The 27895-nt window shown below is 39.7% G+C and overlaps 1 protein-coding gene across 1 annotated transcript; it reads right to left on the reverse strand.

Annotated features, from left to right (window-relative positions):
* Positions 1–343: 343 nt before the first annotated feature.
* Positions 344–27692, reverse strand: LOC143282133 (ubiquitin-conjugating enzyme E2 Q1-like). The gene is made up of 12 exons (XM_076587658.1): positions 27467–27692; positions 25753–25857; positions 23151–23252; positions 20115–20215; positions 18341–18437; positions 17121–17205; positions 15903–15963; positions 14411–14501; positions 13698–13805; positions 12951–13046; positions 11966–12032; positions 344–6804 (listed from the first exon to the last, which is right to left on the reverse strand). The coding sequence occupies exons 1-12, from the start codon at positions 27626–27628 to the stop codon at positions 6773–6775; spliced, it is 1107 nt and encodes a 368-aa protein (XP_076443773.1). The 5' UTR covers positions 27629–27692; the 3' UTR covers positions 344–6772.
* Positions 27693–27895: the final 203 nt, after the last annotated feature.

Genomic DNA, 27895 nt, shown 5'->3' on the forward strand with positions numbered 1-27895 from the left:
AATTTGCTTTGAACTAATAATTTCCCTCAAAGTCTTATTGAATTAGCCTAGTCTCAGAACAAACTCAGCGATGCTAAAATCATTCATGCAACCCTGCAGTGGGCCTCCAAGATTGTGGAAAGCTCCTGTAAATACATATATCTGCAAATCGGTCTTACTGTATTATGAGTTGAATGTTCCTACTAAACTCTCTCATACATGCCTATTTTCAAAGAAGCCTTAATAAGCATGTTACTGCATCACTAAACATATCTATGCATGCACATATATGCACAATAGTACATACCTGCATGCACACACACGCATACACACACAAAAGGTAGTGAAACGAAAACGAATGAAACATCATTGAAGGTTGATTTTATTGTCATCCTTGTCTGAAAGAATGAGGAGGGGTACAGACAAGGGGCTGGGGCTGTTAATAGTCTGTAGCATGTAATGATTTGCACAGTAGAGCCATGGATACAGTGACACAACTTCTCCACAGGACGACACAGTACAGCAAGATGACCCGTTCACGGACATTGTCCACATCTAGTACAGCCACATGAAAAAAATAATTAAAAAACAAAACAAAAAACAAAACAACCCAACAACAGAAAACATCAGAACAGCCAAACAACTACAGCAAAGGAAACAGCCAGAAAACTACAGCAAAGAAAAAACCCAGATCAATGTCAACAATCAACTGTCTCCGGCAGAACCCAACCAGCCCTGACCCCAGTATGCAACACAACTTCTAAACACTACTCATCTGATCCTCAACCAAAATGCGGCAGCCTTGCCTTTCATAATAGCTAATTGAGTGCTAAATGTGTCACAGCATGCCAAATACAATTTCCCAATGGTATAAGCCCCGCATTAATAACATAAAAGCTGATTGGCAAACTGTGCATGTAAACTATCAAAATTAAGGTCTTACCAGAAGAAAACAAAGCACGTTTTGCTGTGCTGATTTCAGCTGGCATGATCTAAGCAGCTGTCTGATCTGACCCTGAAGGGCTGTCATGGGCAGAATTGTATCCTCAGTTTCATCTACTCTGAGTACATAACTGTCGTTAGTTACATCCCCTTAAGAGGGCAAACAAGTTGTAGTATCACAAATGACAAAGTAACACCACCACCCCTCAACCCCTCCCCACCCCCCTCACAAAAAATGAGGGAAAAAAGGCCAAATTGTTGGTAACTGGCAGCTGGCCCTGAAGACAAAACTTTGTTCAGTCTGGACTCTTCTCACAGTTTTACTCCCTGTCCAGACTCTCACCATGACAACAGGAACCATCATGTCCGGTCAGTCTGCACCACACACAAGGTCAGCACGCCAGCTTTTCATGACGACATCTGACCGACCCACTGAACTGTGCAGTCACCACTAGCCGATTTCAACACACCCTTATAGAAACATCACCCTCTTCATGTCTGCCACCCTTCGGTCTTCCTAACCACAACATTCTAATGTCTTCTTCCCCCTTTTTCTTTCTTTGGTTTTTATTACTTTATATTATTATCATGCTGTTAACTTATTACTTTATATTCTCACGCTGCCACTACAGTCAAATTCTGTTCTTCCTCTTCTGGATGTATGTATATACTTGAATTAAAATGCCCACAGTTTCTTGCAAACAGGTGACTAAATGTTGAAGATTTTCTTTTTATTCCATCAAAAATACAAATCTCGCACATATTTTTAAGGGTTTGCTCTAACAGCAAGGAAGAAGATTACATCAAATAAAAATAGCAAAAAATGAGGAAGATTATACCAAATAAAATTAGCAAACTATGACATGACAGTATTGATTGTTTGACAAGTGGAAAATCAGAACTGACCAAAGGCATTAAGGAATGCTAACTAATGGGAGGAAATATAACAAACCGGGACATAAGAGTGGTGGGGGGTGCAAGGGGGATGGAGTAAGCTGAAGTTGGAAAATGTGACAACAGAATGGATGACAGAAACACGTCAACTATCAGCAAAACCGGCGTGATGTTAAAACACACCACAGACATGTATTCAACAAACCAAGGCAGTTTTTTTTTCTTTCAACATCAATGTCAAGGTTAAAAATGAAACAACTAGTTCCAGTCCAAGAGAAGAGGACTGACAAACAGAAACAAAATGAAACTCATTCCGCACACTCACACCACTACAGCATGAACCGACTTGCGAATTCCTGTACAATCCACAGCATCTATCACATCTTTCTCCCCTCCCCACATCACAAACTTGCAATTTTTTCCCCCGACAAAAGAAAAAAAAAAAAAAAAGGAATGAAGTAAGACAAGAAATAAAATATTTGTTGAACTATTTGTTTCCAGTGATCAAGTCCTTGGTTTTCTTATCTCCAGTCCTGTCCATATGACATACACCTGTGCCAACTACTGCAGAGACCAGGGGAATAGTCGTTTTCACAGAGTCTGAGTCTCACCACAATTAAAGTCCAGTGATTGTTTTAACCTGAAATGGCTAATTGGTGTGTGTGGAATCAGCACTGTATCCATGTGAAGGGCTCTTACTTTGGAAGGGCACCAACATTAGAAAAAAAGAAAAAGAAAACAGCTCTCACAAAAGGATACTGTGTACACATTCATTAATTCCATATCCGTTTATTTTACTGACACCCCATTCGCCTCAATACCGACTTTTGATAATTTCTTATACCTCATTCAACACAATATTAACTTGTGATAAAAATGACTTAAAATTCGTCATGGACATGAGTTTTGTTTGGTGTACATGCACAGAAGTATGACGAGGAAAAGACAGAGAGAGAGGTGGAAGGAGATTAACAGGTAACACAGAATTGGTCAGAAAGCAAAGGTCAAGGTTCCAGACCTAGTTCAGGAGCAAGTCCACAGCGTTCAAAAGCCAGGACTGACAAAACCATGCAGAGAACAGAAGGTATGAACCAGTCTAAAAGTTCTCCATTTCCATGTTTGATGCCAACTTATCAGGCCTTTTTCCTGTGTCTGTCTCCCTGCACAACACGTCTGCAAGTGTGTATCGTTTGGTGTTAATTTTAGGGGGTTTTGGCACATTTGATTCTAAAACTGAACAGAATAATGCAAAAGAATGTGTGCACAGGTTGAGGGGACCAGTCACAAGCACATTGTGTGTGCATGCATGAGCGCTATTTTGTGACCTGTGTATACATTTGTGGGGTGGGGTTTAGGGGGAAGGAGAGTTGGGGCATATACAGGTATGTCTTTGTGCTTTTATTTCATGTTTTTGCAAGGACATTTTCTTATATCATGAGGACATACTTAAGCCTGAAGTTTTGTCATCAATGTGGCTACATTCCTGATCAATCACTTTTCTGTTTCAGTGTTTGATGCAGACCCATCATTTCTTTCCTTTTCCTGCCTGCCGGTCGCAGCATGCTTCCCATTAACAATTCCATCAGGGAAAGTTTCAGGCTTGTAAACCACAGCTCTACTGACCACTTTATTTGTGTGAAGGTAACATGTCTTTTCTTAGACCCGTTTCAGCTGTTCAGCACTGTTTAGTGTCCTGCTGGATTGTGCACTGCACTAGTAACTAGTTTTTCACCACAATCTTGCCACACAGACAGTACAGCAGTAAATGTGGACGTTGACAAGCTGGTCTAACATGGACCTACTCTCACTGGGTGCTGATTGCTACAGATGTACTCATGTGGCGCCATGTTGGCCTTGTTACCAAATCAGACTGGGTCAGATAATGCTGACCACTAGTAACCCTTACTAGTAACCAGTCTCTGGAGTCACAGAACAATGTGTTGGAAGAGTGAAGAGTGACTGTGAAGGGTCCAGACACTACAGACCTCAGAACAGTGCAGAGAACACATTACTGAAGCCAGGTTCAACCCTCATGTCAGCAATAATCCACTCAGTACTGGCTTTTTAGTACTATACACTGCTTTGACAGGTCTTTAGATGACGGCTATGATGTGACAGAACCTTTGGGCAGTGCCACATTCTGAAAGGTATGGCAAGGATGGGTGTTTTTTTTGTTTGTAAGCGTGCATGTTTTACTCACTTACCGTCCCCTGTGGCATAAGTTTTGTTCTTTCTTTCTGGGCCCTCAGTAACACATGTCCCCTTGTGACTCAGACTGTTTTCAGGTCAGTGCTTACCAACATCTATCCCCCAACCCCCTTCCCAAAAGACATCACTAACGATCCTCGTTTCACAGACAAGGAGGAAGATAAATCACCAACACATTACCTGAGTTACTCAAATTGCTGTAACGCTACAAATCTAAAGGTAGATATTTCCACTACTAAATCAGAAGAGAAGAGAGAACTACCTACAGAAAAAACAGCCAGACTAAGTCACCAGTATCTGCATCTGACTGCTGTGAAGGCAACTAAAAGTGCCAAAGACAATGATGCACACAAACTGAACATGTAAACAAGACGTATCCAAGGAGCAACAGGTTATCAGACGACAAAAGGGGAAGAGAACAACAATGGGAGATTTTCACCAATGCTCAAACCACAGACAGCTTTTTTAGGATCAGCCATAATTATTCCTTTGAACATTTTTTTTCTTCCTTTGAACATAACAGGGGGAAAAAACAAAAGTTTACCACTGAAGATCCAATCCGTAACATGATGAAGGTTCACATCTTTGCAGGAGAGAAGAAAATGCGGACAATGTGATGTGGATGTTGGTGAAGGCTGGTGGACTGGGTTTATGACAGTGTGACAAAGGGAATGCTGTAACCTCAGAGGGTGGCCCTTACTTTCACCAAAGGAAAAAAGCAAGGACAACTTGTCAGAGGGGAAGAAGATAACAGGACAATACAGAAACCTCTTGGGATTTTCCGTCCAAATCTGACATATATTTCACCAGTTACTGAATTTGGTGCATAACCCATAAAATCAATTACTGCATCACAGGAAGCATAATGAAGAGACTATTTGTTTCTGTGATGCAGAATTTTTTTTAATATATCCTTACGAATAAAAAAAGAAAAAAAAAAAAAAGGTTGCCGCCTAAATTGCAGACTGAAAACATGACCTTACTGACAAATGTTCATTGCAGTATCAGTGTGTGGACAGGGTCCAAAGTCGTCACCCATGCTGTGAGCTGCAAAATGTGACATCTTCAACCTGACCCAGGCACCCTCCCCCACCCCACACCCCCCTTGACCCCAACTGTCTGCATCCCTCTATCACTCCGCCCCCTCCGTCATTCCAACCCATCTCTCATCAGGCCAGAGCAGCCATCAGTGAGGTCAGCTGCAAAACAGTGGAAAACAAAATGTGTGTTCCCACTGCGGTCACCATCCCGGGTATTGTTCACTGCATTGCAGCAGACTGTACAAAGTTCCATTCCCTTTGGTTCTTGTACCTGCCTGTGTGTGGATCAGTCACTGCATGGTGTGCTGATACTTTCTGCTTTTCTTCACACCCCTGTTATACTGATGACAAATCAAAACACAAATATGCTGAGGGGTTTGTGTATTTATTTGTACAAAACCTCTTCTAAGAGACCAGATCATTTTCTCAGTTATCAAGCGCAGAGCTACTCAATGTTGCTCAGTCATCAAACCATTACTCAATGTTGCAGGGATGTCTTGGTATAGTACTTCATATCAAACCTTATATATGGTTATAGTCATATACATGTATGTATTCGTTTTTAAACTTTCATTTCACTCCCCTAGTTCTCTTAACCCTTCCCGGTACACCACAGCACTATCAAAGGCCTGCAGATCCTTGAAGCTGGCCATCAGACAACCACACTGGTACCAAGTGACAATAATGGTGCTCAGCAGTGTCGCCTCTCATCATGTCTGCATCATTGTTCTCTATCCCCCAACACAGACATCAGACAAATATACTCAGTCTCTTCATGATGCCCAACCTCCCCTACTCTCCTCCCCAAAAACCCTCCTGCTGAAATTTCCATAAATGCACCCAAAATGCAGACTTGCAATGAAGGCCAACCAGACCACACAAAAACATGACCCAATATCATAGAAAACACAGGAATACACAATAGGAAATGGACCAAATTAAAATACAGGTTAAAACAAACACCAGAAAAAAAAAAAATGCATACACAAGGAAGAAATTAAAAAAAAAAAAAAAAAAGAATGGAATAAAAGGGACTACAGACAAAGATGACATAGCAAAAGGACAAATGACTGTCCGCTGACGACACACACTGAGGGAGGCCAGCTACACAGGCTCACCATGTGCACGTCGAGAGAGAGAGAGAGAGACATGCACACACACACACACACACAGACACACACACACACACACACACACAGTCAGCACCTAGCATGCATACCCCTCTCCCCAAACACACATATAACACCAGTTTCCATAAGCGCAGTAACAAGGCCAGAGAATACAAACTTCCTAATGAAGATACTTATATGGTACTTCAACTGTTTTTTCTTCTTTCCTTTTTTTAATGTTAGTTTATCAAGCACATGTTTCATTCAAAAACACATCTGGACTGACAAAATGTTTGCCAGGCTCACATACACACTCACAAAGACACACACACTCACACACATACACTTTCACTCATGCGCACCGACATGCACAGCCAAGCAGACACACAAGTGCTGTAGATGCACTGGTGGGTGTGTTGCAAAGAGTGGAGGCAGTCTCTGTCTTTCTCCACCCCAGCTGGCCTTTCTTCAGTGCACTTGTTCCACAGGTGATGAAGTCCTGGATGATCATGGCGATGACACTCAATCCCAAGAGACATGAATCAGAAGATGGACGCGAACACACAGACAGACGAACAAACAGTAGCTCCAAAGCCAGCGTTAACCATCTTCTTTCGGAGGCGTGAACCACCCTGCACACAGATCAATGTAGGCCTCGTCAGAAAACACAGATGTATACAGCTCTATCAAAACCTGAAGTACACAGATGATTACAGCTCTTTCAATACACTAAGTACACAGATGATTACAGCTCTATCAAAACACAAAGTACACAGATGTATACAGCTTTATCAATACACAAAGTACGCAGATGTAAACAGCTCTATCAATACACAAAGTACACAGATGTATACAGCTCTATCAAAACACAAAGTACACAGATGTATACAGCTTTATCAATACACAAAGTACACAGATGTAAACAGCTCTATCAATACACAAAGTACACAGATGTATACAGCTCTATAAATACAAAAAATACACAGATGATTACAGCTCTATCAATACACAAAATACACAGATGTAAACAGCTCTATCAATACACAAAGTACACAGATGATTACAGCTCTATCAATACACAAAGCTCCAGTTTCTGGGGACGGGAGGAGGAGGGGATAGGAAAAAAGAAGGGTATCATAGATTTGAGAGCTACTGAAAAGAGGGGGAATGTGGGAGGGGATGATGCCTCAGTGTATTCTCAATCCACATCATTACTTTACAAACATAAAAAAAAAGGAAAAGAAAGAAAGAAATGACTGTCCAGATTCTATCTCATTTGTCTCTCTCTCCATTTCAAATCAGCGTCCCACTACACTTCCCAGTTTTGACACTTGAATGCAAATGAGACGTCAAATACTAGCCAAAAATATTTTCACCAAAAATACACCATGCCAGAAACATCCATGAGATTTGTCAGAGCAGAGAATATTGTGAAGGAGTTGACCACAGGCCAAGATGGGCGTCACCAGGTAATCCACAGTGCCTGTGCTGCAGTGTGAACAGAGGGGTACCAGGGGGACATCAGAAATATGGACAGGGGGTGTGGCTGAGACAATGAAACATGCCATTCTTTTCACATACAAAGGAGTGCAGTTCAGATACAGAGAGTAGCACGTCATTCCTTTCTTGTGTCAATGGAAGTGGTTGAGACACAGACAGTAACACACATCATTATTTTCACATATCAAGGAGTACACTTGAGATACAGGCTAGAGTAACATGTGATCTTCTTTTCGTGTATCAGTGAGTGTGAGACACAGAGTAACAAATGCTGTTCTTTTCATGCATCACAGAGTTTTACGCTATCATTATAATACAAGGGTCATTCAATAAATAAGGTGAATTTTTCGGTATAAGGACTTCTAATACAGATAGAAGCTTACTTTTTTTTCTTTTTTTTCAACGTAGTCTCCCAGCACTGTCACACACTTTTCCCATCTGTGCACAAGCTTCCGTATTCCCTCAGCGTAAAAATCTTTGGACTGATGTCTCAGCCAGTCGCTCACAACACTTTTGACTTCATCATCACTTTCAAACTCTGTGCCTCTCGTGAACGCTTTCAAGGGACCAAACAGGTGAAAGTCTGAAGGGGCAAGGTCTGGGCTGTAAGGGGGATGAGGGAGCAGTTCCCAGCCCAGCTCGTTGATGGTCTGCACCGTTTGTGCTCTGGAGTAAGCATCTTTGGCACCCACCGGCAGCTGACCTTCGAGTAGCCAAGGTCATCATGGACAATTTTGTGTGCTGTCCCAACAGATAAGCTCAAAGTCCTTGCAATGTCATCCACTGTCACCCTTCTGTCAGACTGAATGAGGTCACTGACTGATTCGATCACCTCAGGAGACCTCACTTCTGTAGGCCTTCCAGGCCTGTCTTCATCCTCAACACTGCTCCGTCCTTCTTTAAATAGGTAGGACCACTTAAATTTTGAAATTCAACATATCTAAAAACTAATTACACCATTGGAAAGAACATAAAAAACTAAGTTCACATGCAAATTTTCATTGCATTATACCCAGTAGTTTTTAAGAAAACGGCGTCTAAAAATGTGCAAAAATGACGCGTTTTGACAGATTTAACAAATTGCTATTTTTAGACTGTCATAAAATTTTAAGATGAAGACTTACCACATTGTTCTTTGCTGTACTTGGTTCCACCAATACCTAGTTTATGCTGAATTTTTTCTGGCCTACTCAAGAACATGCTTAGAGAGAGACAGTGCCTTCAAAATAGCAAAATATTCAGTTTTGTCAAGTATCGAATGGCCTGATTTCACAGTGATAACATGCTGACTTATAATGCTGATATCTCAGAAAGTTTTCAAGCTACAAAAACATTTCAGATATGTGCATGTTCAGAAAAGCATGTAGAATACAGTTTTTTGGAAGACTTTATGCTATCAGAAATGCAAATAACAATGAAAACAGTCACAAAGTATATGGTTTTTAGTAACAAATGAGCAAGTTTTTTACAATCATGATGATACTATGCTGTAAGATATCACCAGAGTAATTGTAAATGTGCATATTTGACATAACAGAAGTCCAGTCATTTCAGCATCCTTGATTTGCAGTTCCCTTTCTTTTTCACTCAGTTTTGCTTTAAGAAATGACACCTCCTCTGTCGTTGTTCTTAGTTCCTGTGTGATAATGTCCTCATTTTTTTCTTTGCTGCATGCTGGCTCTGGGTCTGAAGTAGGAGGTAGCTGACATTTTTTTGCTTCTTCCTGCTGTCTCTGATGACCTCTGCACTTTCAAAAGGAAGTTCTACTCCCCCTGGTTTACTTCTGTTTTTACGCAGGCGAGCCTCATCTGCTCTGAGCCTCCCCAGTTTTAATTTGAGCTGTTGGGTTGGTGGCAAATCTCTGACCAGGTGTCATTTATGCAATGTTGCATCCTTTATCCTCAATATCCTAGCTAAGTGACATACTTCAGACACAAGACCAATAGGACAACTGAGTAAAGCCTCACAGTCCTCTACAGTTCCTTTCAAAAGATCTGCACGTGTAATTCCAAACTTCTGACAGGAGGGGCCAGGGAAGATGCATGAATCTTTCCTTTCTTGTAAAAAACATTCAGCACCACTGATCGTTTCACACTTGCTGAATTCCTTAACTATTGACACCACACGTGGAAAGGTACACTCTGGGAACAATTTGTGTAGAAAATTTTCCATTTCCCCCCAGGTTTTGTTTTCTTGATGCTTTAACATATTTAACTGCATCAAGAGTTTGTTGTTGGATGGAACCTTGGGTGCTGATGGTGGTCTTCTTCGTCCACTGTGTGCAACAGTCGCCCTTAAGGCTTTATACTGATCATCATCTGAAATACACAGGCATGAAATTTGAGACAGCTCTAATGCTTTAAAATACTTTTTTTTTTTCATTTCATAGATGCTTTTGCATATATATCATTTATATGTGTGTGTGCATGAGTGTGTGATGAATGTGCACTGATACATGATCTACTAATTTCATTACTACTCCACTGTAATGGTTTCACTTAAATTGATGTAAGTTTTATGTAACAACATATCTTAAACTTATTTCATGTTTACTAATCATATAAGTTAATTATTCTTTAAATCATTTACACACACACACACACACACACACACACACACTAACTAATCCATACTCAGGCAACCTCATGTATGCATGCTACATCAGTTCAACAGACACTAACTCTGTGCATACACTCTTAGTATATAAGATACATACTAATGCGCGCACGCACGCACGCACGCACGCACGCACACACACACACACACACACACACACACACACACACACACACACAGACGCGTGAAATTGTCTTGGCGTTTGATGACCAGAACAGAAGTGGAAAGATACACGTGTTCCCATGCTGTCCGACGTCGGTCACAATATTAAACCATCAATCCGCTCTCACTAACTCAAAACCCTTGTACAACAAAAAAATTACTGAATAATCTGACACTTCATCTTCTAGATACAGCTGTCGATCGCGGTAAATTTTTGAATAAAAGATCATAATTGTGCTAAAAAAAATAACGTGACTGACGAAGCGTTACTGTTCCCAGTTACAGTACTTACACATTAACACTGCTGAAGCAAAGTTGTTAGGATTCATCCAAACCCACAAAAATATAAAAAAAATATGATTTACATTTATTTTCAAAATAAACATATTGAAAAAAAATTTGCTTACAAACCTGTAAGTTGGCGTGTTTTCCATTCTTCAAACGATGATGACGAGCAGACGGCTTCGATCGCCGCCATGGTCGAGCAGCGTTGCGGGATCCGAAATCGGTCACTCGTTTTTCTTCCAAAGCGCGTTCGAGACTCTTTCTTTATAGAAAAGCCATGAATTGCACTTGAAAGTGCATAGTTTAAACTTTCTTTTCTTGTAATTTGCTCGTGATTTGAAACACTGGTTCGTATGTTATAGGGTCGCAAACATCAGTCTCACACTTTCGCTGCGACTTTCAGATCTACTTTCTGTGAAAACCCCAACAAATTTCTAGCAAATCTAAACTTGAGAATCCTGGCTTGCCAGTGACATAGTTTCTAAATTTATACATGGCCAAACAATGCAGCGCGAAACGATCGAGTGACACACATGTTATTCTGCTCGCGCGGCAAGCACAGCGGAGTCGGTCACCGCAGTAAAAATCGACGCGACACCCTTTGTGTTTAAACGCCCGGCACATACCAGTTTGACTCGAATGATAAAAACAAATACCTTTATTCCAGTATAAGATTGGTGTCATTTAATTAAGTTTGGTAGTGAAACGAGCGAGTTGAAAATGGTCAAATTATGGGTCTGGACTGCGCTGTTAACCACAGCCACAGTGGCCGCGGACCGACCTACTTTAAACAATTTAGCCCACTTGTAGACATTTTTCTGGCTGAAACATGTGGCACCATACACAGTTGACATTCTCCTATGAATTTCAACTGGTCTGCACCCTTCAGCAACCAAAAACTTGATAACTGACCGCTGTTCAATCCTGGAGCATGCTTCTTGGTCGGCCATCTTTATTAATCACCAAAACTCTCAAAGTTTTTTTTAATCTGCAAAACAAATTAAATCCATGTGAAAAAGAAGTAAAACAAAAAAAATTTTTTTTTTTAAAGTAAGCTTCTATCTGTATTAGAAGTCCTTATACCGAAAAATTCACCTTATTTATTGAATGACCCTCGTAATAATCTTACTACTATTCTTTTCATGTATTAGGAAGTAAGGTCAAGACAGAGAGTAAGATGTTCCATACTTTTCATGTATCAAGGAGTGTATTCCAGACAGAAACACATACCATTCTTTTCATGTATCTGGACCAGGGAGCGGAACGACTGCTGTGCTCTTGCAAGGCTGTACTGGGTCTGAAATAAATCAACTCCATACAAAATGTATTTTATCACATGTTTCAATACAACAAAACAAAAAAACATTTGAAAACAAACAAAACAAAAACAGGACTGACAAATGTTTGTCAATGTCATGCTCACACACACACACACACACATACCGAATTATGTTTCTGTTTGTTCATAATACTACTTTGTGGTATATATATATATATATATTCGTCTTCTGCACAACCTAAAAAAAAATCATTTTTTTAAAAGGAATCAGGATTTAGTTCATCTACAACACCCGTGGTCAGCACCCCGTCACATGAGGGAACTGTCAGCGTCACTCACAGCTATCCACCTTCACCAGTGTCAGATTCTCTCTCCCTCACCTCTGAATGTGACCCAATTCATATCCGTTTCACAAAAGTTTTTCAACATACCTTCTACTTCTTCTTCTTCACCCCCCATGTTCACTCTTATGTACACAAGTGGGCTTTTATGTGTATGACCATTTCTACACCACCATGTAGGTTGCCATACTCTATTTTCAGGGGTATGCATGCTGGGTATGTTCTAGTTTCCATAACCGTTTCTACCCCCACCATGTAGGTAGCCATACTCTATATTCAGGGGTATGCATGCTGGGTATGTTCTAGTTTCCATAACCCACCAAACAGTGACATGGATTACAGGATTTCAATATATCAAAATCCAGCTTCAAGGAAGGCACTTCAGTGTGTAATATCATCATGCTGTCATTTCTCACAGATGATCCTGTCACAGTATCCTTTTTGATTTGACCCACAAAAACACACATACGAACACACTTGTGCACACACCACAACATACACTATTGACAAGAGTTACACACATGTGCAAATGATCAGTGTGCAATAGCTTTGATCAGTTAATTAGGCATTAAATAACAGTGGGTTCTGTACTCACTTTGGTGGCCCCAAACTGGATGCGAGCTTTGCCCTTCACCAGAGTGGCTGCTATCTGCAGTACGACGGATTCAATGCTGTAGGCACTGGTCCAACCCTGTCACCACACCAGTCACTCAGTCACTTGTCACAAGGGCTGCAAGATTTCATTTTGTCCCCCTTTTGGGGTGTGGAGGGTCACAATCATATGATAAAAGAACAAAATAAATATGGAAAACAACTAACAGTGTATGAGTGGGTGTGGCTTAAAAGTTATTGGGGCTTTTTTCATTTGACTACTTTTAATCCATTCAAGAGGATGGCTCTCCCCTTTCTCTCCACAAAAAAAAACAAAAAAAAACAGGGTTCCCATAGATGCGACCAAACAAAATTCCATATTTTTTCAAACCAGTCAAAAAATTTTCCATACCAAACAAAGACAAACGGAATCAAAAGCCTGTGTGCTACACCGCAGAGACTATCAGTAGACATCCCGGTATCGATGATCAATCTTCACCACCTTATGTCTGTTCTTTTTTTTTGATGCATTAAGTTCTTTTTTGAATGGTACTGGTCAAGGGTTCCATTAAAATTCTATTCAAATATCTTCCTGGCCCTGAAGGCAAAACATATTTTTTCCAAGACTTTTTCCGAACCTGGAAATAGTTCTCATTCCACCCCCCCTCTCCCCCCCCAAGACTTCCATGGCTTTGTGTGTTCCAACCCTGGACATGATTGTCCATGGGGTTGGCTGTGTTTCCCCCCTCACCTGTTTAGTGAGAAGTTCCATGCAGATGGCTCCTCCCCCCAGCACATACCCACCAGACACCACAGGACTGATCACACGCACGAAAGGCGGGTCAAAAGGGAAGGTATCCTGTCAACAAACCAGCATATCATCAGTTCATTACACACATCTATGAGACCAGTTTTTAACCAGAGACATTTTGTGGGAAAAAAGAAAAACCAGCAATACACCCAGCAGAGTATGGAGCACTTTGAATGCCTCACGCATCCATTGACATGGGAGCATCCAAGTAATATATATACTACACACATAAATTTACTTGGAACCATACATGATATCCCCTGTTTTGCCATACTTTTACAAAACACAACATGTAACAAATGATAAATAGGTATCTACTAACAGCTATGAGCCAACTCCATCCACTGACAACAGACAGATCAAGAGCAGATAATTTACGGCAGAGTTTAGAACTAGGACAAAGAAAACTACACAAATTAACATACACCTCCAGATGTTTTTCATTTTTCAGGGATACACAGAGTGAATAAGTATTTCAGAAATGCACTTATTTTTTGGAATTTCATGAGCATGCAGTGCGCACCAGAAACAGTTTATTCATACTGATTTTCTGGGATAACTATTGGCTGACAAGAACAAACAAGCAAAACAAAACGAAAAAAAAAGGAGGTAGTGGAATCTGCAAGAAGTCATAGTTTCAGGCTGGGACTTACTTTAAAAGTAAAATTAAGAAGTATGGAGTCTCCACCTTCCTTTTCCTTGAATGTCTGCATGTCCTGATATAATAAGCTGTCTTCGTCCACTCTGCAATCATACATCATCATCTCAGTGTAGGACTGTGTGAGTGAGTGAGTGAGTGAGTGAGACACAGAGAGAGAAAGTGCGTGCGTGCATGCGTGCGTGTGTGTGTGTGTGTGTGTTGTCTGTTGCGTGTGTGCGTGCATGCATATGTGTGTGTGTGTATGTGGTGTGTGTGTGTGTGTGTTTTGTGTGGTGTGTGTGTGTGTGTGCGTGTGTGTAAGTGTGAGCACATGTGCATGTGCAACTCCATGTGTGTGTGTCAAGTGCCACTAGCATAACAAATTATATTCATGTAACTGCATGTCTGCATGTGCACAAACAAATGTGTGTTAACATATGCATGCGCACAATGTTGATTGTGCTTGTTGTCTGTGTTCCAACTTAATGTTAAACTTATTCAAACTTCAAAATGTATGAATTTAGTCACGTGACAATCATTTTTGAATGCTGATTTTATATAACCACAATAGATTGACTGATTGATTTGGATACTTATATAGCACCTATCTTCGGTCGGAGACCAAGCTCTAAGCGCTTTAGAAACACAGGGTTATTTACTCAACAGGCTGCCAACTTGGGTAGAGCCGACTGATGGCTACCACTGGGCGCTCATCATTCGTTTCCTGTGTCGTTCAATCATATTTCAGGCACACACACATACACACTCAGACAAACATGTAACATTTTACGTGTATGACCATTTTTGTTTTTGTTTATTACCCCACCATGTAGGCAGCCATACTCCGTTTTCGGGGGTGTGCATGCTGTCCACTGTACGCGGACATGGATTACAGGATCTTTAACGTGCGTATTTGATCTTCTGCGTGCGTATACACACGAAGGGGGTTCAGGCACTGGCAGGCCTGCACATATGTTGACCTGGGAGATCGGAAAAATCTCCACCCTTTACCCACCAGGCGACACTGAGATTCAAACCCTGGACCCTCAGATTGAAAGTCCGCTTTAACCATTTGGCTATTGTGACCATGAACAAATCTGTAGACAGAATTTGACAATCATTTCTAAATGCTGATTTTATACAACCACACGAAATGAAGCACATCAAAGTCAGATAAAAGCATGCTAAGACTAATGGATGTTATTCATGACACATGAAACCAATACTGAACTGAAAACCCAAGGTTTCAAAATCACCATCTTCATACTTCAAACATCAAGAACCAACTCATAAAGTAACTTACAATGGCGACTGATTGCTATTTGTCATATTCCTCCACACTCAAAATGGGGTGAAAATAAAAATGTCGTCATTTTGTTCAGAATCAATGTTTGCTGTCAGTATGCATGCGATCTTTTTAAATGCTTTGCACTCACACACATGCACTTCCAGCACCAAACAATATTCACAATAAATGTTTTATAGTTTCAAGACCACATACTTACTTTTTTAAACTGACATTCCAGTCATATAAGCAATCGTTGACAAGTTCAACTGTAAAAATTTCTGCAACACCACCAAACAAAAAAGGCTGTCACAAAACAACCCATCATAAAATCAAAAACAAGAAACAGCAGTCCTTTATTCTGCAAGCAACAAATCTCATAAGAAAATGTATTTCCTAAAATTATATTTAATCCAATACATTTACTATGACCAACTGGGGCAGACTCTGGCAGAGGTCCAATTCCTATTCTGTGCAAAATACTACTCTGCTCAAGCCAAAAAATTTGAATTAGCTTTGGCTCGTAGGAAAATCAACTGCATGTTCACTGATCGACAGAGATCTGGGCTTCTATTAGAAGACACAATAACGTGCAACCAAACACAAAAAAACACACCAAAAAAACTTCAATCAATCAAATGATAGGAAATGAAAAAATCAAACATCCTTAGCCCCTTGGTGCAGCACAGACTGCAGGAATGAAAGATGGTGACCAGAAAAGTGGATGCTGCATATGTAAACAGAAGGGAGGTAATATACTAAGGGGAGCAACTAGCTGAAGCTGCTTTTGATTACACCACTTTGGAGGAGACGCATTTTGTACAGGACAGAAATCAGGCCCCTGCCACAGTCAGCACCAGTGGATCACAGTATAGTGTGCATGATCAAATTTAAACAGCTGATACAGGTGGGGAAGTGGGTGTCATATCAATGCAGGGTTACAGAACTACCTCAAGCTCTGCTGTCATGAATTATGGTGCCAAGAGGAAGTTCAAATGAAAACCAACATGCAACGCCATTCAAGAATGAACCATGGAATTCTAATAGAATAACTTCAGCTTGCAGTTCAATTTCTTCATTACATATCCATCCCCACCCCCAATGATACAATTCATTAATGCTGTATCCAGCCACTTTATGTACTGTTTTTACATCCGTCACCAATACTCTATGCAACCACTCATTCCATTTCATTTGCTTTTCTTCTGACCTCACCCATAAGCCTCTCCCAACACTTTTTACATTGTTCCCCCCCCCCCCCCCCACCCCCACATAATACTGTCTCCCCATAATATTGTCTATGTCCAAAATTAACAGACGGAAGGGGTTTGATCTACAATCGGTGGCATAACCTTATTTACAGTTACACTGGGGGAGAAAACACACAAACTAATCCCAAAGAGGGAAATAAAATCTTTTGATCTCTATTGTAAGTTACCTTTTCTATAGCTTTCAGATTTGTAGATGTCTCTGAGTTCCTTCATCAGTCTGTCTGTGGCCTGCACAGAGCCCGACACAGACCCCTGCCAACAGAACACACTAAGCTGTCATGAACTGTCACAACATGGAAACACCACAATGTGGGCAATACAGTACAGTGCTCTGTCAAATAGAAACTGAAAGTGGACAACACATCACAGTGAGCTGTCACAACATGGGAACACCACAGTATTGATAAACACAGTAAACTGAGCTGTCAGTCAAGAGCTGTCAAAACATGACAAATACCACAGAGTGAACAACACGGCACAGTAAGCTGTCACAACATGGAAACACCACAGTGTGGACAACACAGCATGAACTGTCACAACATGGAAACACCACAGTGTGGACAACACAGCATGAGCTGTCACAACATGGAAACACCACAGTGTGGATAACACAGCATGAGCTGTCAGTGTGGAAGCACCACAATGCCAACAACACAGCACAGTCAGCTGTCAGTCATGAACTGTAACAACATGGAAACACTACAGTGTGGACAACACAGCATGAGCTGTCACAACATGGAAACATCACAGTGTGGACAACTCAGCACAGTGAGCTGTCACAGCATGAAACACACAGCACATTTGAGCTGTCAGGCATAAGCTGTAACATGGAAACAACAGTGTACAGTTGTCATTTGCCGTGACATTTTCTGTGTATCAGTTTTAAGGTGTCAAAGTATGAGGCTCAGGAGTGATCCAGAACAGTCATCATCTCACAATAGCGTGGTACAGAACACTGTTCCATGAAACACTGCCCTGCTTTCACGGTCTGAACATAACCATCATCAACCTGTCCAATGAAATACTCTGCGTAACACACTGATTATATTATGTCACACAAAAGTTGGATACTTCAACAAGATAAACTATCACAAACTGAAATCCACCACTGCTTCCACTGACCTTTTTGCAATGGATTCTATATATGGATGAAGTATGATGAAATCTTAAAATTTCCATCAATATATTTAGCTTATTTCACCAGCATGTTTGCTTTTAAACGATAAATTATTCAGGAATGTTCCTGCAGTTAAATGACTGTTATGTATTCTCCTGCATGAAAAGTCTATTTAAAAAAAAAGGAAATGTATAATTTGTTCACACATTGCAAGCTGTCTAATCTTTGCTTATTTGTTAAGTAGTAGTTGGTGTCAGCAGGGTGAGTCACCTGCAGGTAAGACTGTCGCTGGTTTTGCTTGAGGCGTTCAAGGACCTCCAGGTTAGCCACACTGATGCCGTCTACTTCCTTCTTGTCTTTGGGCTCTCTGCAAAGGGTGGGTCACAGGTCATTCACCATGATTCCCATACTTGTGAGCAAACAAAATTTCATTACCGTAAAGTTCGGTCTACAAGCCGCGACTTCTTACACCAGCTTCAACCTCTGCGGCTCATACAATGATGCGGCTTATTTGCGAATTTTAACGATCCCGGGAGTGTCACGTTCTCGTCTATTCTTAGCTGCCCTTCAACTCACCAAAATCATGATTTCTGTCCATGAATTTTTGGATGAGCTTCAGGATAGTGTGCTAACTGTTCGCGTTTTATAAATCAAATCCGCACACATTAAAGCCTTCAGATCAGCATTCAGTTCTACTCTGCTCAAGCATACACCCTCATCATGCCGAAAACACGACTTGATGCCTATGATGCAGCCTTCAAATTGAAGGCGATCGACCTAGCAGATGACAGTGCAAGCGACAAACCAGCAGCGACCTCCACCTTCATGTTCATGAAGTGAAAGCGAGGCTGAAGTCAGTGACAAGATGGGGGAGGAAACTGTGCTGGTTCTCTTCAACTCGGACACTGAAGACGAAGATTTTAGTGGATTCAGTGAGCAGGATGACGTTGAATAAATGTGACTATCCCTAAATTATGGATCTTATTTTCGTTGTTTATTTATTATTTTTTTGTGGCACTAGCAGTATTTTCGTTTGCTTTTCTTTGTGTTTTCCCCTCTTGTGTTTATTTCATAACCTACAGTATCGACAGCTTTTCTGTAGTATCAGTATGTGTTCCGGTACTGGAAATAAGTGCAGCTTATAAACCAGTGCGGCTTATGTATGTATAAAGTTCAATTTTTTCCAAAATTTAGTGGGCGCGGCTTATATACCAGTGCACTAAATAGACCGAACTTTATGGTACTTTCTCTTGATTTTCTTTCGGACAGTCAGAAAATTTTCTATACCAAATTGAATCAAAAATTATATTTGCTACATTGATGACAAAAGTGATATCCTGGAATTGGTTTCTAATTGTTACCCTTTTTTCATCATTTGTTTTTAATGCACAAAGCTCCAAAACAAAGATGTTTTGCTATTTGTTGTTGTTTTTAACCACCATGGAAGCTTTATTGTTCTATACTGCTGTACAGATATGGGAATGAGGAAAGACAAAACAATCAGCTGCCATAAACAAAACCTGTGTTCTGCTGAACTTTTGAAGCAATCTTTTCCCTCAGAATTTCCGGCTGACACAACCATGAACAGTAAAACAAAATTCCCAGCATAATATAAAAATTTTCAAACATTTCTAACATGTTCGTGTATGGGTGAATTATACAGATGCATTTACATTCACAGGTCTTTGCCTGGAAATATTTCCACCTTGACACAACACTTACACACACAAGTACACATCCAAAGCAAACTTCTTCCAGTCCTCCCCCACCCCTTTAAAAACAGAACAAATTTGGTTTGGTAATGACTGTCAAATATGATGACAGTATCTCATTTATCCAACTTTGTTGTAAATAAACTTGGAGATGGAACAATTTTTACCACAGAAAAAAGTGGGACTCCAATAATTAACTTTTTTTTTTTTAAATACATTTTCAATGCACATCAGATGCCATGGAATGTAACACACAAAAACACACAGCTGTTATTTTCTCCCGTTCCCCTTCCCAAGTGTCCAAACCCTGGCAGTCCCTTTCACTCTCTTACACTGCAGACTCATCCTCCATGTCGTAATGGAACTCCTCTTCCTCCTCTTCTTCCTCTGACATGGGCTCTGACACGTCCACAGGTTTCCGACATGGTATGCCCTGCCATACACCAGTTTATACACACATAATACTGATATCTCAAGGCCTGTTCAGTGCATTAGTTTATGGGAAGATCAGGCATCTGCTCCCTTTTTTTCCAGCAAATGTTGTGTAGTGTATTTGGATCTGTCCACACACTGATACCTCCATGAAGCAAACTGAAAACAGAAACCAACAAGCTCTGCCCTACCATACATCAATTTATAGTAAAACACAGATCACTTTGAGATATCGGATACATGTTATTTACTTACCAGTCTAACTAAATGATTATGAACATGAGGAGTTTAGCAAAATGATACTGTATTATAGTTCACTGTGGTCTGTATGTTTAGAGCATCAACAGAGCCACTCCTGCACCAAGTACCTTGTTGTCATTCAGCATTGTCTGCTCCATTTACAGGTTCTAGTGGTCCACCCATAATAGCACTGAGTGTACCATGTACATGAAATCTGTCCTCAGGCATAACTTTAGCCACTCACCATCCATTAGTTTCAATCTAAGGAATTGTCAAAGCATGCAGAATAATCCATATACCACATCTGCTCAGATATAACAAATTTTAAGCAAATGCCTGACTTGCACATAAATCCAGCAAGCTAGTCAAGCACTGACAGCCTTAGGTTTATGTAAAGCATGAACATAACATTAATAAACAAACAAAATAAGCAAACAAGAATATACATTTAATTTAAAACATAATAAAATAAAAGATAAATAGAAATTAACTTACTCAGGATGATGGGCCCCAACTGAGGCCCTACTGTTTATAACTGTTTCAGACGAAGTAGCCTGATCTGGGCTTTATTATAATGTTTTGAATTTTTGGAGGGACAGCTAACTGCATTTTTTGGAGTGGCTAATTTCCATAATGACCCCATATTTTTGTAAGCTAAAAAATTCTTAACTGAACTTTCCAATCTCCACTGCGACCAATGAATGCTGAGTGTGTAGCTGTGCTCTCGAGCCAGAGAGTAATTTTCAAGGCGACTGGTTCAGTGCATGTCAACAATGGCTTTTGTCCCAGTTTAATCCCAGTAGCAAAGCAGACAACTGTATCAAATGAAGGAGCACGATCGGGACCTTATTAAGTTCTGGATTCAAACTGTTTCGAACACATTGTTAATTGTGCTTTCAAGGATTTATTTATGTCACAGTGTGGGCAAATTTCGTCATCTCATTGGAAGATAGCATAAGAAGGGAGAATGTTTTATATTTCATCCCCAACTAGCACATCATGTCCCTGATCAGTTGGGAAAATTTCAGTTCATAACTTCTAGTTCAAACATTTGTTTTTTAGTGATTGTTTTACAAACTCATACAAATGGGCTGTCTGTGGGGAAAAATCAGGGGAGCAGACTGGCAATACTGAGTTAAATGACTGAAACAAAATAATAGAAATAAGTCATCTTTAAAATAAAAGATTCTGGTGACTGCTAAAAGTACCTTCTGCAGGGAATGTGTGAGGGCATAGGGTTATGGGGCACTGAGAAGCACATCACACAGTCCTAACAACATTTTAATAGTATTAACTCTGTGTCACCGCCACAGACAACTTTACTCGACTAACTTTTGTCGACATCGAGGGGTCATGTTAATAAGACCATTTATCACAGTGTAGCAAAGCTTGACAGTTGCAGCCAGTTTCCTGCCGATAAAACAATGACTATCTTTGCCCCCTGGCCGAGTTTGAAGTGAACAAGTCCACTGTGTTGTTTTGACAGGAACCAAAGCCTGCGACTAAAATACGAGGGTCATTCAATAAATAAGGTGAATTTTTCGGTATAAGGACTTCTAATACAGATAGCTTACTTTTTTTTTCTTTTTTTTTTCAACGTAGTCTCCCAGCACTGTCACACACTTTTCCCATCTGTGCACAAGCTTCCGTATTCCCTCAGCGTAAAAATCTTTGGACTGATGTCTCAGCCAGTCGCTCACAACACTTTTGACTTCATCGTCACTTTCAAACTTCGTGCCTCTCGTGAACGCTTTCAAGGGACCAAACAGGTGAAAGTCTGAAGGGGCAAGGTCTGGGCTGTAAGGGGGATGAGGGAGCAGTTCCCAGCCCAGCTCGTTGATGGTCTGCACCGTTCGGGCTGCTGTGTGAGGCCTTGCGTGAGGCACCCACCGACAGCTGACCTTCGAGTAGCCAAGGTCATCATGGACAATTTTGTGTGCTGTCCCAACAGATAAGCTCAAAGTCCTTGCAATGTCATCCACTGTCACCCTTCTGTCAGACTGAATGAGGTCATTGATTGATTCGATCACCTCAGGAGACCTCATTTCTGTAGGCCTTCCAGGCCTGTCTTCATCCTCAACACTGCTCCATCCTTCTTTAAACAATTTAGCCCACTTGTAGACATTTTTTCGGCTGAAACATGTGGCACCATACACAGTTGACATTCTCCTATGAATTTCAACTGGTTTGCACCCTTCAGCAACCAAAAACTTGATAACTGACCGCTGTTCAATCCTGGAGCATGCTTCTTGGTCGGCCATCTTTGTTAATCGGCAAAACTCTCATAGTTTTTTTTAATCTGCAAAACAAATTAAATCCATGTGAAAAAGAAGTAAAACAACAACAAAAAAACCCAAAAAAACCAAAAAAAGGTAAGCTTCTATCTGTATTAGAAGTCCTTATACCGAAAAATTCACCTTATTTATTGAATGACCCTCGTATTTGGCACTGGCAAGTGTTTTTCACAAAGAAACTTGGCAGTGAAAGAAAGAGCTTTTTTTTTTTTCTAAGTAAAGTAAGAGAAAGAACTTCAACTTCATAATATTTTGGGGGGGTTTCAAGAAATTGTCAGCACTCCAGAATCAGCAACGAAACATCAGCAGCAAAACCGAAAGACATAGGAGTATGGATGGAAAGTGAGTCACAAAGGTATGTGGATGATATGTGGTTTATAACGAAAATGCATCTTCACCCACCTTCTCCTGCAGGGCCTGTGTGAGGGCAGAAAGGCCTTTGGCTGGGGGTACATCATGCAGTTCACACAGTCCTTCTACTAGCATCTTCACTTGGCATAGTATCTGAAACATATCACACCACACCCATCTTCATCGTATCCCTCATTCATCATCCACCAATATCTTGGTCTTTAACTTATGTTCCCAACATTTCTGAAATGCTTCTGTGACTTCTTTATGTCTGAGAGCTCCTCGCTGTTTTTCAATCTGACACTGTGTCACTCAATGAATATCAATGAATATGACAGGAAAGCAACATAAGTTCAATGTGTGCTGAATTTATAACACTTTTGTTGTGTTATGGATAGCTGTAATTTTGGAAGGTAAAAGCTGAGACAATACTGGGTCAATAACACTTTGCTTGTCTGTAATGTCCATCTCTCATCTCTGAACTGATCTCTGAACAGATCACAAACTTTGTGGAAAAAAGATTATTAAGTGGGGCTTGGAGGCACAGAAAAAGAACAAAACAAAGAAAAAATCATCTCATGATAGCATTCTCGTTATCAGCGTAAGAGCATAGCAACATGTTCAAATCCATACAGAATTAAGCTATAAAAAAAAAAGCAAAAAAAAACACAAAAAAAAACCAGTTAGCAGGTCTGGACAGTAGTCTTGATACTATTTTCTCAACACAAATACTGGTTATGGCAAGTCATGAGCATATAATTTCTCTTTTTCCCTGAAAATTGTGGTAAAGGGGACACAAAATAAAATAGCTCCAAGCTCTAAACATCTGGCACATGGGTAAATAAATTCAGAACCATGCATTAAAATGAATGTATGTGAGCATTGAAGCAATTTTACTGATCTCATTTACTATCAGCCCAGCACAACAAAGCGCACCACCATATTGGGATTGGCTCTCAACATGTGCTTTCTTCGGCCACGTCCGAGTGGCCAAACATGCTGCTTCCACATCAGCACTCACAAATTTGAACCATCTGTGTTGCTGAAATTTCAGCAGCTTGATTTATTTCTTCTTTTGCAAACTCAGGTTCAAAATTGTATGAAACTAAAGCAAAGTCCATTCCAACACAGTCCATTCGCAGTATTCTATTTATTCTCCTTTTGGAGAAAGTCCTTGCAAATGATTTCATTTTGATCTGTTTTGCAAGTCTGCCAAAAGCGAATGAAGGTATCTGTGTTTGAGACTTCACAACCTTATACAAAATGACAGCCTCCATGACTGCAATGCATCACATTAAAAAAAAAAAAAATCTCAATATGCACATTTATTTGCTTTAAAAAGTATTGGATCAGCCATCAGTACCTAAAAAGTAAAATCTATTCAACCCGCTTCATGTCCCCTTAAGTGTACTGCAATGAATGCAAGACTGGTGCATACATTTGCACAGGAATGGCGTGATCGAAACATGCAGATACTCATACTGTCATAGTGACATACACATGGCAGATTTCAGTGTCTGGGTCAGAGATAACTCTTCATTTTTGTGGTATTAATCTTGAGAGTTTCTGTCAAATTTGTATACTATATCAGTGTATGTCTCACAATCTATTAGTAAAGATGTGAATTAAAAAATTTAAAAAAAACAATTTTTTATATTTCTTCCAAGTGCTGTTTCATTTGCATGACATGTACAATGTAATGTCTGTCATCTGGTCATCAGAAAAGAGACAGACACCATTTCCCTTTCCAATACAAGCCTAAAATTGAAGTCAAAACTTTTTTCTTTTTTTTTTCTTTTTTTTTATGCCATACACACAAATTTTGAAAACAAAATTGTTTTTGATAGGTAAACACATATCTTACTGTTCTTTGGTGTTTTTCAAACCTGTGGCTTCACTGCATTTTTATATTCCCGAAAACTCAAACTGTGCTATCAAAAGGGAAATGGCGTCTGCCTCTTTTCTGACCACAAGACACACATTCATGGCACGTCTTTTTTCTGTATTCACATTTTTACATATGAATTGTAAAACATACACAAAATTGATTTAAACTAACACGATTGATGCCACATAACCAATCTGACCCAGATACTGTGAAACCTGCCATTATATTTAATTCAAATACATCACAGATTGTTTTAATTAAAATAATTGTTGAGAAGCTTCCTATTTTGCCCATCTTATAATATTTTAAAACATGAAAGTGTGTGTTTTTACTGTCTGAGTTGTGACTGACCATGCCATAAGGATTCTTCTTTTTTTCAAAGCCTTGAAAGGGGAGGGAGGGGGGACTTTCCATCAATTTTTCAATAACCAAGTATAAAAAATTGCTTTCCCTTGCAGTAATTTCCAATTCAATCAGTAATATATCCGAAAATAGAAAACCGTCCAAAAAAAAAAAAAAAAAAAAAAAAGAACAACTGCAACATTTTATTTCTTGTGATAAATGGCAATTTGATTAGGGAAGTGCAGAAATGAATACTGTAAAACCTGCCACACACACACACACACATACATGTACACACACACACACACTCACTCACACACACACACACACACACACACACACACACACACACACACACACACACACACACAACCACACATGACAATGCGTACCATACTGTACAACTACAAAAAAAGAACTTACACTGTGTTGTTGTGGGGAAACATCTCCTAATCTCTCCACGAGGGCAGCCACTCCATAGTCTTCACTTTCACTGTACCAAATTGGTACACTGCTGGGGTAGGTCTCCTGCAAAACATACAAACACCAGTTTGGCAAAGGGGATTTTAAGTAAAAATATGCTGCACTTTACACACAATATAAGCTATTCACACTGCACAATAACATTTTTTTAACATGAGGAAATAGATAAAAATGGATACAAATAAGAAAAAGTATAGAGAAAACTCTAAATATTCAAAAAAATTTTCAATGTCCATCCCCATCCTTTTCCAGTCCCCTTTCCAACAATGTCCCAAATACTTATTTCATGCAAATGATGCAAACATACACCCTACCCCACTCAAAGAATAAACTTAAAGGCAACAAACAATTAAGCATGCCATCAAATATATCAGTACAAGTCTACAAACATGATTAAAAAGCCTTGCAGCAATATTGATGCTACCATTACCAATATACAACAGAGGTTACTCAAACTTCAAAGTTTCAATGAAAGAAAAGTACCCCCAGATGACTTTATAAGGGGTGAATCAGCCTTTTACAGTTTTACCTTAAACTATTTCAGTTTGAGTTACTATATATGAATTTGAGAGGCCAGCTGTGATGCATGGAGATGTTTTTAAAAATCCTTCAGTGACCTGGTTATTAGAGATGCTGAAGATCAATACAAAAAGCACTACTGAACATGTAGCTCTGCTAATTCAAACACTTTCAATGCACTAATTTTTGTATGTGTTCTGCTGTCTGACCTGTTTGGATATGAACTTCTTAGTTTTAGTTTTACAAAAACACTGAGTTTACCGATTAACAATTCTTTCAATTCTTTTCTGTATGCTAGGGTTACATGACACTCTAAACTAAAACATCACTGGCGTCTGATCTGCTACTAGTGTTAGAGCTGATCTCATCGTCTTATATCAGTATTATTTTCATAGAGCATTCTGAGTTTGGTGATAATTTATTTTGTAATATTTGTCTATGATTGTATAGTTACCTAGCAGTACTCTGAATTATGTCATCACTTCGACAGAACATTCAGAATTCAACAAACCATGATAAATTCAATGATCAAAATACTGACCAAATTGTACAATGAAAACAAGTTCAGATCAGAAATGATCAGGTAGTTTTTGACACTAAAACAAAATCAATATCAAGGACAGTGTTTGCATTAACATAATGTATTAAGCAATTGAAACAATAACTACTTAAGAATTAATTTTAATAAACATAACAACATTCACTATTGTGCTCCACTATTGGAAAGTACCATTAGTATTGCAGTAACACAGTATTACTTTAAATGTATTGGACTCACCACTAAATTTCTGAATCAGTGGTATTCTGTTATATGCTTCTCAACCTGAACACATCTGCAGCAAACTTGATAGTAAAATTTACAAATTATGTGCAATTAATAACATTATAACACACAAAACAAGGAAATCACTGAGTGGACGAAGTGTGTTCGTCAATCATATGATCTAAGCAAACAAAGGATTTTCTTGCTGGACTCACTATTTCCAGGCAATTTTACAACTAAATCGATACCGAACACTTGCCATCTTATGCTCACATAACACACTTTCTAAATAAATAACAGTGCAGATATAAACCAATGGTTTAGACAATAAGATGCACTTAAAAGTCCATAACAAAACCTTCGTCTCCCTACCATTATGTTAGCTTGAATATCAAACTTTTCTCCATTTTTCCCTATGAATCGGCAGGTTAGTTCATCCAGTGAAGCCGAACAAATCTGGAATCGGTCGTGGTCCTTTGTAAAAGTAGATTCTAGAAGTTTGATGTCTTGTTTCAGGTTGGCTAAGCAAGCCATTGGTAAATTTGTTATCTTGCACAAAATTCACAGACCAAAACATTCAGGAAACAGGTCATTTCTCTTTAGCCTACAGCGCATGCGTGAAGTGGTCGCACTTTCCTGATTGTCGTGAACTTTGTTTTTATCGTGAAAATTTTGTGAACTCTGCAAGTGGAGTGTGAGATACTTCATACTTGTGTTTCAATCTTTCAAATGTACCACAAACGATAACTGCGATAACTAGAAACTTGAATTAGGCTTTCAGTTTGATTTTCTTGCAATGTG

The sequence above is a fragment of the Babylonia areolata genome, chromosome 5, assembly GCF_041734735.1.
Source record: "Babylonia areolata isolate BAREFJ2019XMU chromosome 5, ASM4173473v1, whole genome shotgun sequence".
Taxonomy (NCBI): domain Eukaryota; kingdom Metazoa; phylum Mollusca; class Gastropoda; order Neogastropoda; family Buccinidae; genus Babylonia; species Babylonia areolata.